This window comes from Scophthalmus maximus, chromosome 3 (genome assembly GCF_022379125.1).
Source record: "Scophthalmus maximus strain ysfricsl-2021 chromosome 3, ASM2237912v1, whole genome shotgun sequence".
Classification (NCBI taxonomy): Eukaryota; Metazoa; Chordata; class Actinopteri; order Pleuronectiformes; family Scophthalmidae; genus Scophthalmus; species Scophthalmus maximus.
The window spans coordinates 1,877,501-1,889,878 of NC_061517.1; the positions used below are offsets into that span (position 1 = coordinate 1,877,501).

At 52.6% G+C, this 12,378-nt stretch overlaps 1 protein-coding gene across 3 annotated transcripts in view; it reads right to left on the reverse strand.

The window, feature by feature from the left end:
* scube3 (signal peptide, CUB domain, EGF-like 3) overlaps window positions 1–12,378 on the reverse strand; it is a 72,643-nt gene that overhangs the window by 28,721 nt on the left and 31,544 nt on the right. For 2 of the 3 annotated variants that reach the window (XM_035645389.2, XM_047331257.1), the window contains exons 4-5: window positions 9,490–9,624; window positions 1–110 (exon numbers count right to left, since the gene is read on the reverse strand). The exon at window positions 1–110 is cut by the window's left edge and continues 37 nt beyond it. In XM_035645389.2, coding sequence (XP_035501282.2) covers window positions 1–110; window positions 9,490–9,624 — 245 coding nt within the window. Of the gene's footprint in view, window positions 111–4,109; window positions 4,456–9,489; window positions 9,625–12,378 lie in introns of those variants that run through there. The other variant, XM_047331258.1, reaches the window with a different exon arrangement.

Genomic DNA, 12,378 nt, shown 5'->3' on the forward strand with positions numbered 1-12,378 from the left:
GGGCCGACACTCACAGGAGATGCCGCCCTTCTGAGTTTCCCTGCAGATGTGTGCACAGCCGTGGTTCTTGTCCATGCAGGTGGGTCCCTCCTTCGCGCCGTCCGCTTGCACTGTGAGGGAAACGGCGAAGGGAGAGAGTCGTGGGGTTTTTAAACTCAGAGTTTGGTCTTAAATTAGATCATACAGAGCTGGCAGGAGGAGTGAAATATATATATATATATATATATATATATATATATATATATACACACACACACACACACACACACACATATATATATATATATACACACACACACACACACACACACACACACACACATATATATATATATATATATATACACACACACACACACACACACATATACATATATATGCCTACTGCTGGTGACATGCTCTGCACCTCCGCTGCAAAGACTCGAGGAACTTGTCGGAACGCGCTCACTTGTTTCAGGCTATAAATAAAAAATGAGGGCTGCCTGAAGAACAAGGATAAAAACTCCCAGCAGGAGCTGATCCAGTAGACCTGTGATTTTAATTGGGGTAATCCCCCATAAAAAAAAAGAAAACACTGGGGGAAAAATATAAATATATATTTAACTCGAACTTGAGTCAAGTGAAGGACGAGCGTGACTGATGTTATTGTGGAGAAAAAAAAAGATGCATTTCATTATTCAAAGCTTTGCCAAACACGGCGATGCATAATTCCTGTTGTGAAGTATAAATGTTCGATGAACAGATCCGCGGGTGCTCGCTGCCTTTTATTCCGCGGGGGGGACGAGGACATTGGACGCGGCGACGAGCCCCCGGCTCCCCGGCTCGTCAACAACAGAGCAGATCTCCTTCTGCTTCTCTGGCGGCGAGCGGGGAGGGTCGTGTGCGAAGGAAGACGTCTCCACTAATGTCTCATCAAATCTGCCGCTGCACCTGAAGGGCGTTTGGAGGTCAGACTTTCTTCATTCAGAAAACTTTTCATGGGCAGAAGTTGAAACGTGTGTAAAGCCTCAGGTGGGTTTTCACTTCATATTGTATGTACTTTAATTTGTGCAACCAGAACCTCCTTTGTTTTTCATACATTTTGACCCCAAAGAACAAAACCTTCCCTCTTCGCCCTTTCTATCCATTTCCACTGCCGGTGTCAAGAATCCGGTTGGCGTTTCTCCGTCTCTCAAAGGCGGCCGACGAACGCGGCCGTGACAGACCATTCCGATCTCACGAGTTAAATACTTTTCCATCACCCTCAGTCTGTCAACGCGCGTCACAAGGTCTCGCAGACGAGCTGCTGTCATTCCTGCAGACGAGCCCGAGCCTCCGGACACTAACTGCAGCAGCAGCCGCCGCCGTCGGCCCCCCGTGTTTGTGTAAGAGGGGCCGACGCCTCAGAAAGGAAAGAAAAGTCACGACGCGACCGACGCGAAGTGACCGCGGACGAGCATCCGCAGCGATGTGGATTGTTGAAGAAGGAAGTGGAATTCAGTCGACTCTGCGTCATTCCGAGGGCCCGAGCGAGAGACGGACATCTGTGAACTTAACACAGGATTGAGTTTCCAACCTCGCGAACCCCCGCGGGACTAAAGATGACTTACTCAGGTTGTGCTATGGATCCCGAGACTCACTTCACTCCACCTTCTGTCTTTCTATGCAGCCCTCTCTCCCCCGAACGCCGCCGCCCCATCCATCAGTAACACGTGGAGCCGGGGGCCAGGACCTGGGCCTTCCTCTCTCCGAGGACCAATAAAAGCCAAAGTGTTGACACAATGGCCCTTTTTTCTCCAGAACGGGCCCAGATATCATCCGCCGCAGTTCCCGCTCGCTCGGCTGCCAAGCGCCTCCAAGTTTTTGTCATTACCCGATGATGGGAAGCAGAAAGGAAAACAGCCCTCAGAAGAGACTCCAGTTCATACATGTCACGATCAACTAAAACAATCTGCTGACCCATAAAACATAACTCTATATGTAGAAACTAATAAAAGACTATTACAGAGCACTTCAACGGGCGGAGAACTGGACCGGCAATAAGAGTCCGAAGTCTTGGACTTGAGAAGTGGTTCCTTCCAAAGAGCCACGGAGGGACGAGGGACCAGAGCGGATTTCGCTTTTGACTGCGGCTCAACATCAACAGACGCATCACAACTGCTGTAAAAAGGGAAAAACTGCAACAAACCAAGAAAACAAGTGGGCGTGACTGTTCGCTCTGCGGAGCGGCCACGACCTCGGTGCCCCGGGAGCCAATACACAACTTGGTTGGTTCATTGTAGGTGGTTGTATTTGCCTGATTGGAATAGTTTGATGTTTCGGGAAGATTTCCTTCAATGCCAAGTCTGATACATCTGAACGCTGGGGTTAGCTTATAGCTTAGCATGAAGTCTGGAAACATGGGCGAATCGGCTTCGACTGGTTTATCTCACTGAGCTCCCCCCATTACATTATTACACATTCATTCATTTTGCCGACCGCTTTCTGTCCAAAGCAACATACGATCGTTGAGGCGGGCGGCAGTTAGGATGACCTGGTATCGAACCCCGAGCGTCTGTACCAAGGTCGGCGGTGTAACCCACTGAGCGACAGCGGCTGCGTCAGGTCCCTTTCAACCACTGCAAGAAGCTGGTTGAGAAAAATGGTGTGAGATCGCGTCCACGTCGCACAGCCGCCCCTGAACCGCAGGTCAGGAAGGAACGCGAGGATCTAGCGATGGCGGCGAGTCGCTGTGCGCGGACGGCTCTCCGCAGAGACCGATTGGCTGTCATTTAAACTCTGTCGTGTGTTTTCCCGCCTCGATTCTCTGAGAACCGGACCATCTCCGACTTTCTGACCCAGTAAAACATCGACATGCTGCAAGGACGGATTCCGTTGAACCGCGAGAGCTACGGCCTCCGCACGACTCAAAGACCAAACCTCTACCGTCCCAGAAATACAAACAGTAAACTCTCGATAGCAGGGTGCAAGTTTTGACTTTACCTTAGGAGCTGCGCAAAAGGGAGAGAAAAAGAGCTACCATGGGGCGCTCCAGCCAAGACGCCGACTCCTGCGATCCTTAAAGAACACAAAAGCTCCGCGGAGGCCACAGGCTCTTCACCGCAGCGCCGCGAGCCCTCTTCAACCTGAGAAACATGCAGCGGGGAGGGTGAGACAACGGGGCTGAGGGGGCGGAAGGCATGCCAAGGGTTTATGGTCTGTCCTGAGTGCTTCGGGGCAAATGAAAAGGGGGCTGAGCGGCTGCCGTACGTCCCCTCTCCTCTCCACGCCGGCTGGAGAACGCCGAGCGGCGGCAGCGAGTGTCGGTTGGAGAAGGGGCCTGAGCGCGGAGCCACCACACTATTAAAGCAACATTCCTTCCTCTTAGATAATGGGCCCCTTAAAAAGTTTTAATGGGAGGATAAAAATGTCAGCGCATGGAAAGGAGAATGGGGGCTGGGGTGGGGGGGGTGGGGGGCCGAGGGTTTGGGCAGAGCTGCAACGCAGATGGTCAGACGGAGCGACGGGGCGGCCAGCTGGTCAAGGAAGTGACTCCGTTCGTGGAGAGCAGAGAGAATCCGTCCAAGTGCTACTGTTCTGGTTCTGTGGCGCTCAGCGTCGGGGTTTTTCCTCCAGCTCCAAAAAAAAAAAAAAGGCCTAAAGTTGAAGCCGCTCGCTTCTCTCCCCACTGGAGCCACCGACGGAATAAACACGTGGAGAATGGAAAAGACGGCGCACGTCGCCGCAAAAAAACAACAAAAAAAAGCTTCATGTACAACTTTTATGAATATATATATATATATATATATATATATATATATACACATATATTGTGCTCCTGAGATCAAAAACCACAAACACTTAACATGTGAAATGTTCCAAGCGGAACTGGTACAAGGTTAAAGTGAACAGATGCAAATACAGCGAGACTCTGTGTGAATGTACAGTGAGCACACTTGCACTAATGTATGCGTGTGCATTGACACGGTGGCGTATTTGCATAATGTATGCGCGTCACACGGGCATTTGTGTGAGTGTGTGTGTGAGTGTGTGTGTGTGTGTGTGTGCCCATCTGTGTCACTGACAGTCGTGCAGCACCTGCTGGGGGACATCCCCCCCCCCCCCCTTCACTCTCATTCTATCAAGGTCACCTCATTGTGCCCGTCCCGAAGGAGCCGGGGCGACGTCCTCCCGGCAGAGCAGACGACGCGGCAGCACGAGCACAGCCGGGGGCTGCAGGCTTCTCTTCGATATCCAGATACACAAGATACGAGATGCGGTATGTTATTACAGAGCGTACGGCATTCTTTCCAAAAATCGCAGAAAAAAAAGAAAAAAGGGAGAGGCAAGTGAAGAAGGCGTCTGTGTCTGCAGGGCTCAGTCTGGCCCTCTCTGGTTAAAAAGCCATGACGGCCCGAGTGTTAGTGGAAAAACCCCACTGGCACTCGGGCCGTCCGCAGCAGCTGGACGAAGCCACGAGCAGAAGCGATGCCCGTCTCCAATGAGGTAAGGAGAAGTCGGTGGCGAAGGCAGCCAGCGTTTGCCCAAAACCCAAGCCACTGATGTGTATTTGTTCAAGGGGGGGGTGGGGGGCGTCCGGACAAAGACTTGGAAGATGACGGCAGATCATGAAGGGAACGGACAGGGAGAGGGAGAAGACGACGACAAAGTTTCTCTCCGTGTCCCCGCTGCCGGACGTGCGAGGGAGGGAGAGGATTGATAGGTGGCAGTGTGGAGGCACGAGGTGTTCCCCTCGCTCCACTGCCCCAGAATAGGAAAAGAGCCTGGTTGTACGGTTGGACTGCAGAGCAATGGAGCGGCCACTCCTGCACTTGTAAAAACAGTTTTGTGGCCAACGCACAGACACAGAGAGACAGACAGGGAGACAGGGAGACAGACAGGCAGACAGACAGGCAGGCAGACAGGGAGACAGACAGGGAGACAGACAGACAGACAGACAGACAGGCAGGGAGACAGGCAGGCAGGGAGACAGGGACACATGCAGACAGACAGACAGACAGACAGGGAGACAGGCAGGGAGACAGGCAGGGAGACAGGGAGACAGACAGACAGACAGGCAGGGAGACAGGCAGGCAGGGAGACAGGGACACATGCAGACAGACAGACAGACAGACAGGCAGGGAGACAGGCAGGCAGACAGGGAGACAGACAGACAGGCTGACAGACAGACAGACAGACAGACAGACAGGCAGACAGGGAGACAGACAGACAGACAGACAGGCAGGGAGACAGGCAGACAGGGAGACAGACAGACGGACGGACAGACAGGCAGACAGACAGACTGACAGGGAGACAGACAGGGAGACAGGGAGACAGACAGACAGACAGGCAGGGAGACAGGCAGGCAGGGAGACAGACAGACAGACAGACAGGCAGACAGACATGGAGACAGACAGACAAGGAGACAAACAGACAGGCAGACAGACAGACAGACAGGGAGACAGGGACACATGCAGACAGACAGACAGACAGACAGGCAGGGAGACAGACAGGCAGGGAGACAGGCAGGCAGACAGGGAGACAGACAGACAGGCTGACAGACAGACAGACAGACAGACAGACAGGCAGACAGGGAGACAGACAGACAGACAGACAGGCAGGGAGACAGGCAGACAGGGAGACAGACAGACGGACGGACAGACAGGCAGACAGACAGACAGACACACACAGACAGACAGACAGACAGACAGGGAGACAGGCAGTCAGACGGACAGACAGGCAGACAGACAGACAGACACACACAGACAGACAGACAGACAGACAGGGAGACAGGCAGTCAGACGGACAGACAGGCAGGCAGACAGACAGGGAGACAGACAGACAGGGAGACAGGCCTGCTGAGAACCACCGAGGGGAACGTGTAAGAACCGTGTCGAGGCTCCTGCGCGGTGGGACGACCGCACAGCACAAGACAAGAACATACACGAAGAAAAAAAAAACCCATAAAATTCCTTTTCACAAACTTTTGACTTTGCAATATTCAAAAAAACACGGTGCGTCACCGGAGTGACGGAAACAGGCAGTTTGGCGGCGACCTCCTCACTTCCTGAGATGAGGACGAGCAACGAGTCGGCTAATTGGATAATGCAATGCAAGAAAGATAGTTATTTTTTATTTCCAATAAGAAACCGCCCCCCCGTGCCTGATTTCACGCAGTAGGAATGTCGAGGCTGCGGGGCAAAAAAACTAACTGAGAGAATATGATGCAGCTATATTTATTATGGATTTGATCACTTTTATTGGAACATTCCTCGCGCCGCTGCAGCTCGGGCCTGGACGGACGCTGCAGTTCTGGCCCCGGCGTCCTGAAGTCTGAATGTGCCTCCGGCAGGATTAAATTGAAAATCATTGAGTTGCGTGTGTGTGTGATAATGTCCATCATAGTCCGCCGGGTTCCTTATTTGAATTTGAGGAAGAGGGAGCGAGCGAGCGAGCGAGAGAGAGAGAAGAGAGAAGAGATTAGCTGCACGAGGGCGAACTGCCCCTTTGGGAAGCTGCTGAACGTCGTAAACACAGGAAGAGGTTTTCATTGACAAAGTAAACACTTCCTGGAAAGACAAGGCCTACTGTCCAGAGAGAGGGCTGCACTCACGGACAACACACAGCAACACATAACTTGCTTCGTGCAACCGAAAGACTGAAATTCTGTCTATGGATGAATATGATGAAGAAAAGCAGCAAAAAAGCTCCACACTTAAAAAGCTGGAATTTTCGGTTTGAAACGATTCATAAATGGATTTGATCTAAATAGCTTTTTTTTCCCCGTGAGATATGTATTCCCCCCCGGACGACGAACTTCGGTCTCGACTTAATTCACGTGTACTGGTTTGCGACCGACCCGAGTGTTGGCAGGTTTACAGCAGCGGTGGAAGGCGTCGGAGGCCTCGAGGGGCTCGAGAGCTCCAGACCAGAATGAAAACATCAGGCCGGTGTGAGCGTCCGGACGTCACCTCACCGGCTCACGCTCGTGACACGTTGACTCGCAGAGTGACAGGACCACTGGTCCAAATCATTCGGGGCGTCTCGTTAAACAGTGGCGTCGTGCTGCTGATTCCCGAATCCAGACGGTGTCTTGTTCGAGCAGCAGACGAAAAAAGGGAACGGACGAGTCGCCGGCACATACGTGACTTACATAACGAACCCGTCAGCGCACACTTCAGGTCACGGCCCCCAACCGGATATTTCAGAAACGTAAGGGGGACTTGAAATCATGGATGTGTGGCTTGACTGGGCCTGAAATTCCTGAATTCCAATGTGCTGGATCCCGTCTCGCACACATACGTCCCTGTTATCCTCCTACTATATAAAAGAGACAATAAATCAAACGCAAAGCGGTGGAACCCCTCTCGACCCTAAATGGCATTCCTCCCGACCGCTAAGCACCTTGGCCGGCCTTTCAAAGGCTTTAGTTCCTTGACTGGGAGAAATGTTTGGGGAGAATAAATGAACTGTTACATTTTGGCCAGCGAGACAATGGAGCCTTCATTTGGCCGGAGTTATTCCTGCGCAGGGGGGGCCGGGGGGGGGGGGGGGGGGGGGGGGGGGGGGGGGGGGGGGCGGTCTAATAAGAGACAGGCCAGCAGCAGCAGCAGCCTGGTCATTAGCAGAGAGACTGGCAGACCCCCGCTGCCTAATTGGCACAGGCCCACTGCTGACAACCAGCAGGGGGAAACCGACCGGCATCGCCACCAGGCAGCGCGCGGCGGAGCGCCGCTCCTCCAGCGGCACCACAAAGATTCACGGGAGTCGCGCAGGGTCCACCTGACGCCCCGCCGACGGAAGAAAGTGGAAAGCCGATGTCTTTTTAATGAGAACAATAAAAAGGCTCGTGAGCGAACCACAGCACCGCGGGCTTTCGGGACTCGGCGGTTCGAATGCACGGCCGCACTCACATGGAGACTCTGGCAGAAAGATGAGATCATAGTTTTAATTTTCTCAAATGTTTTTCCTTTGCTCAGCCGCCCGCGCATCATTTCCAAGTCGGCGAGGAGAGGGGTGATGTTCTGCAACAAGTTCTGCAGTTCCCACCACGTCCTTTGTCCTGCAGACACACACTGTATAATAAAAAGCATAATGATAATAATAATAATTGAAGTATGATGTGCGAAAATGTCAAAATTTGCACACTACAATCGAAAATGGTCGACTTCCTGTTGGTCGGAGGCAATGGCGACCTCATATTTTTTTGTAGGTCTTGATGTGATGCACGTGCCTACCAAATTTTGTATGTCTACATCAAATGTAAATCAAGGGGGGATGTGGTTGAGGGGCTTTATTGAGTTCTTTTGACACGCCCAGGCCCGAGACCCCTAACATGTTGATTTCATTAAAAAATTCACCGGTTCTGAGGAAGTTCTGGGAAGGTCGGAGCACGTTAAGTGCCTCAAATTAGCGATTCATGTGGCGTAATAATAATAATTCCAATAGGTCAATAGGTCCTCGCTCTGACGTTGTCAGTGCCTCGGGCCCTAACAAGCTCAGCTGCTCCGTCTGCGACGAGTCGTTCAAAAGTAATGAAAGGACGACGAGGGGCGGCCATCTGATGAGCGAGGGGAGTTTATAGACTGATGGCAGCATTAATGTCCTCGTCCAAACGGCTCTCATCTGGAAGCAATAAAGACAGAATGAATATGAATAATGGAAGATTAACAGGAAGTGAGGGCATTTATCGAGAAGGGAGGGAGGGAGAGAGAGAGACGGAGGGAGGGAGGGGGGGTGGCGAGACTGGACCGGTGCTGCGCCACGCCGCCATTTGAAACACACGATCCGGCTTTTGGCTGCGCTCAAGATAACAGGGCGTTTATGAAACGCAAACATTGACAGTTCACGAGGCCAGACCGATCTCACGGAGCAGACTTCCAAGACCATCGGTTCACCGTCCAGGGTGACGGAGGAGGAACGCCGGGGTCCGATGACACGGGCGGTCGTCTGTTATCGGAGAGACGAGGGCGGGCCGGGGCGGGGGCGGGCGGACACTCGACCGGCCGCCAGGACTCCCTGGACAAAAGACTCTGAGATAATGGATCTACGCGGCCACAGTCCGAACCTCCAACTGCCTGTCGGAGCGGAGGAATCTTAACGACGGCTGGATGATTACTTCCTGCATAAATGTGCTTTGTGACGGTGAAGCTGTTGTGTCTGTTCTCAGAGACATGGTGCAGCGGGAAAAAAAAGATTCTTTTTCTAATACATGCAGCAAATCTAAAAACGAGATGAAGCAACTGGCCTTTTTCATCACGCCAACATGTTGCATTTAACAAAACTGTGGAGTGGATTTGTCCCAAAGTGAAAACAGTATGCGAGACACAGGACACGTCACTTTGCACTTTTGATTCTTTGTCTCTGCTCGCAGCCGCCCGCGGGCCGATTTGAAAGTGACACTTACCTTTGCTCGCCCGTCAAATTAATCCAAAGCGTCTGGACCAGAGGATCAGAAAATTACCATAATAATAATATAATTATGAGCTTGTGTCCCTCGTGTGTGTGTGTGTGTGTGTGTGTGTGACTAACCTTTAGGCCTTTGGATGCAGGTGTGCTGGTTGTCGCTGAGGAGGAATCCTTCTCGGCAGCGACACTCGTAGCTGCCCATCATGTTGACGCAGATCTGTTGGCATCCTCCGTTGCCCTCCGAGCACTCGTCCACATCTGCCGGGGGGGGGAGAGAGACGAGACGAGACGAGACGGATAAAAACTCAAAACCATGAAGATCAGTTTAAGAAGACAAGAACAAATACACCACAGGGATGAAAGAAAGGGGTTTGTCTGAAGACGACGGACGACGAGCTGCGAATCAGAATCTATTGGAATCAAAAACCATCTGCATTCAACGCGTGTGACTGCACCAGTTAGAATGTGACTGGAAATGATGTGAGTCCTGTTATTTTATGAAACTGTGCAAAGTTTGACAACTTATTTTTCATTGATTCATTGAAGTGACAACATATTGTGTTGACGTTTTAGCATTTATGTTCCATCAACACTTAGATTCATGTGAACCGAGCGAGCTCCCCAGACTCGCAGCTGGCAACCACATCCCACCGCTGGGTTCTTTCCTTTATGTCGTCTGTTTCACGTCTGCGTTTTGGGACGGAGGGCGAGAGGGGGGTCGGGGGTCGGGGGTCGGGGGTCGCAGGGGGGACCTCATTTGAATCCACCTCAACAACGTGCGTCAGAGGCGGAGGATTAACGAAGGCGTCGCCTGAGACCTCGCTCACGTCCCCTGATGGTGACTTGTGCACCAGTTTTCTCTTTCCATCTCATCGTGCGACAGCAGCAAACGCACAGCGGTGGAACGTCCGTTCATCTTTTGATGAACGCCTTTATTTTCAAAATGAAAGATCTTGAGAGTTCTGCAGGGTTCAGCAGCCGCGACCTTCCCCGTGCATGACTCCGCTGCGAGGACCTCCCCCCCGAGAGCCGCAGCTCTGCCCCTCGCCACTGGAACCTAATCCATCCCTCCGCTGGACGCATCAATAATCTGCTGTATACACAAAGCTTCTTTTTTTTCTTTCTTTTTTTTTAATAAGCCATCATGCGAAACCAATTTACTGTCTATTTGTCCAGTCGGAGAAGGGCCTCGAGATTAAGTTTCCTCTCTGGGGGGAATTCTCAGCCCAGCGAAGTTAGAAGTTAAACTTCACTCTTCTTCTTCTTCTTCTTCTTCTTCTTCTTCTTCTTCTTCTTCTTCGCTCGTTCTTCTTGTTTCCACACAAGAGATTCGGACGGACGCGGATTCACCGACTGAGAATGTGTGACAGAAACCTCGGTGGTTGATAAGTAGGTCACTGGCAGGTGACTCCCCCCCCCATCAGCTTTCCAAGTTCTGCTCTCACTGCAGTTCTCATTGCGTGAGCGACACCGTCTCTTCCCTCTCAGAGACAATGCGTCGTGTCAGCGGAGGTCGACTGGGTGGAGGCGTCGCTCTGCGTCGCCCAGGTGACCGGCCAGGTGACCGACCAGCCAGGTGACCGACCGGCTAGGTGACCGACCATGTGACCGGCCAGGTGACCGGCCAGGTGACCGACCAGGTGACCGGCCAGGTGACCGTCCAGGTGACCGTCCAGGTGACCGGCCATGTGACCGGCCTGGTGACCGGCCAGGTGACCGACCGGCCAGGTGACCCTCCAGGTGACCCTCCAGGTGACCGTCCAGGTGACCGGCCAGGTGACCGACCGGCCAGGTGACCCTCCAGGTGACCCTCCAGGTGACCGTCCAGGTGACCGGCCAGGTGACCGGCCAGGTGACCGGCCAGGTGACCGACCGTCCAGGTGACCGTCCAGGTGACCGTCCAGGTGACCGTCCAGGTGACCAGCCAGGTGACCGACCGGCCAGGTGACCGGCCAGCCACATTTAGAGCTAAAAAGTCACAGCGAAGGGGAGGACGGGTTAGAAAAAAGGAAAAAAATAGAAAAACGCTGGTCAGGCTTTGATTTCACTTTGGAGGTGACCCCGTGGTTTTCATCTCGGCACCATGAAAGCGGCGGCAGCAGAGATGAGACGTCTGAGCTGATGGAAGCCGCCAGCAGCGGCAGCAGCAGCCCACAGCTGCACCTTTGCAGATAAACTCCAGAAAAGACATCCGACCACATGCATCTCCCCGCCCCTCGCTCCCTCCCCGACATAACCCCCCCCCCCAAAAAATTCAGACATGCACAAATGCAACACAAAAAAATACACAAGTCCTCAACGCACGCACACAGAAATGCCCATGAGATGTGCGAGCAGCGTCAGCGGGCCTGGGGGGGGTGGCGGGGAGGAGGGGGGGGGGGGGGGGGGGGTTCTCTTTCCATGCCCTTCAGCGCATCAATGAAGGTCTCATTTCCTGATTCTCTTCATCCCTTCAAATGAGGCGTCGCCCGTCAGTGGAGTTCTCCCGTTTAAATTCTCCCCATAATTGCCTGTGTTGTGTGCCGGCCGGGCTGAAGGCCGGCGTCCAAAGCAAATATTTCCAAGCGGAAAGGGGGTTCTGGCTCGGGCCACGAGAAGTGCTCACGTTATTTAGACTTAAAACGTTTTCGTAAAAAATTCTCTTGAGGGGATGGAGAGAGAGAAAAAAAAAGGAAAAAGGGTCTTAATCAAGTTAAAAGGAGGCTGCCCGCCTCACGTCTCTGCTCTCCCCTCGCTGTGCTGGAGGGGGGGGGGGGTTCAAACGGAGAGAGATTAAGAGATTGGTTGTGTTTGCAGAGGCCATGTCCGCTGGTTTCTCAGATAGCCTTGACTGTATATATAACATTTGGCCTTGTGCGCAGCTTTAGAGCCATGTAAACACGGCGGTCGCCTCTCAGAAACTCCTGAACATATTTTGGAGAAATGCTTCTCTCTCTCTCTCTCTCTCTCTCTCTCTCTCTCTCTCTCTCTCTCTAAAGGTAGAGCAACTTTGGAGGTTTGGCGAAAAACTGC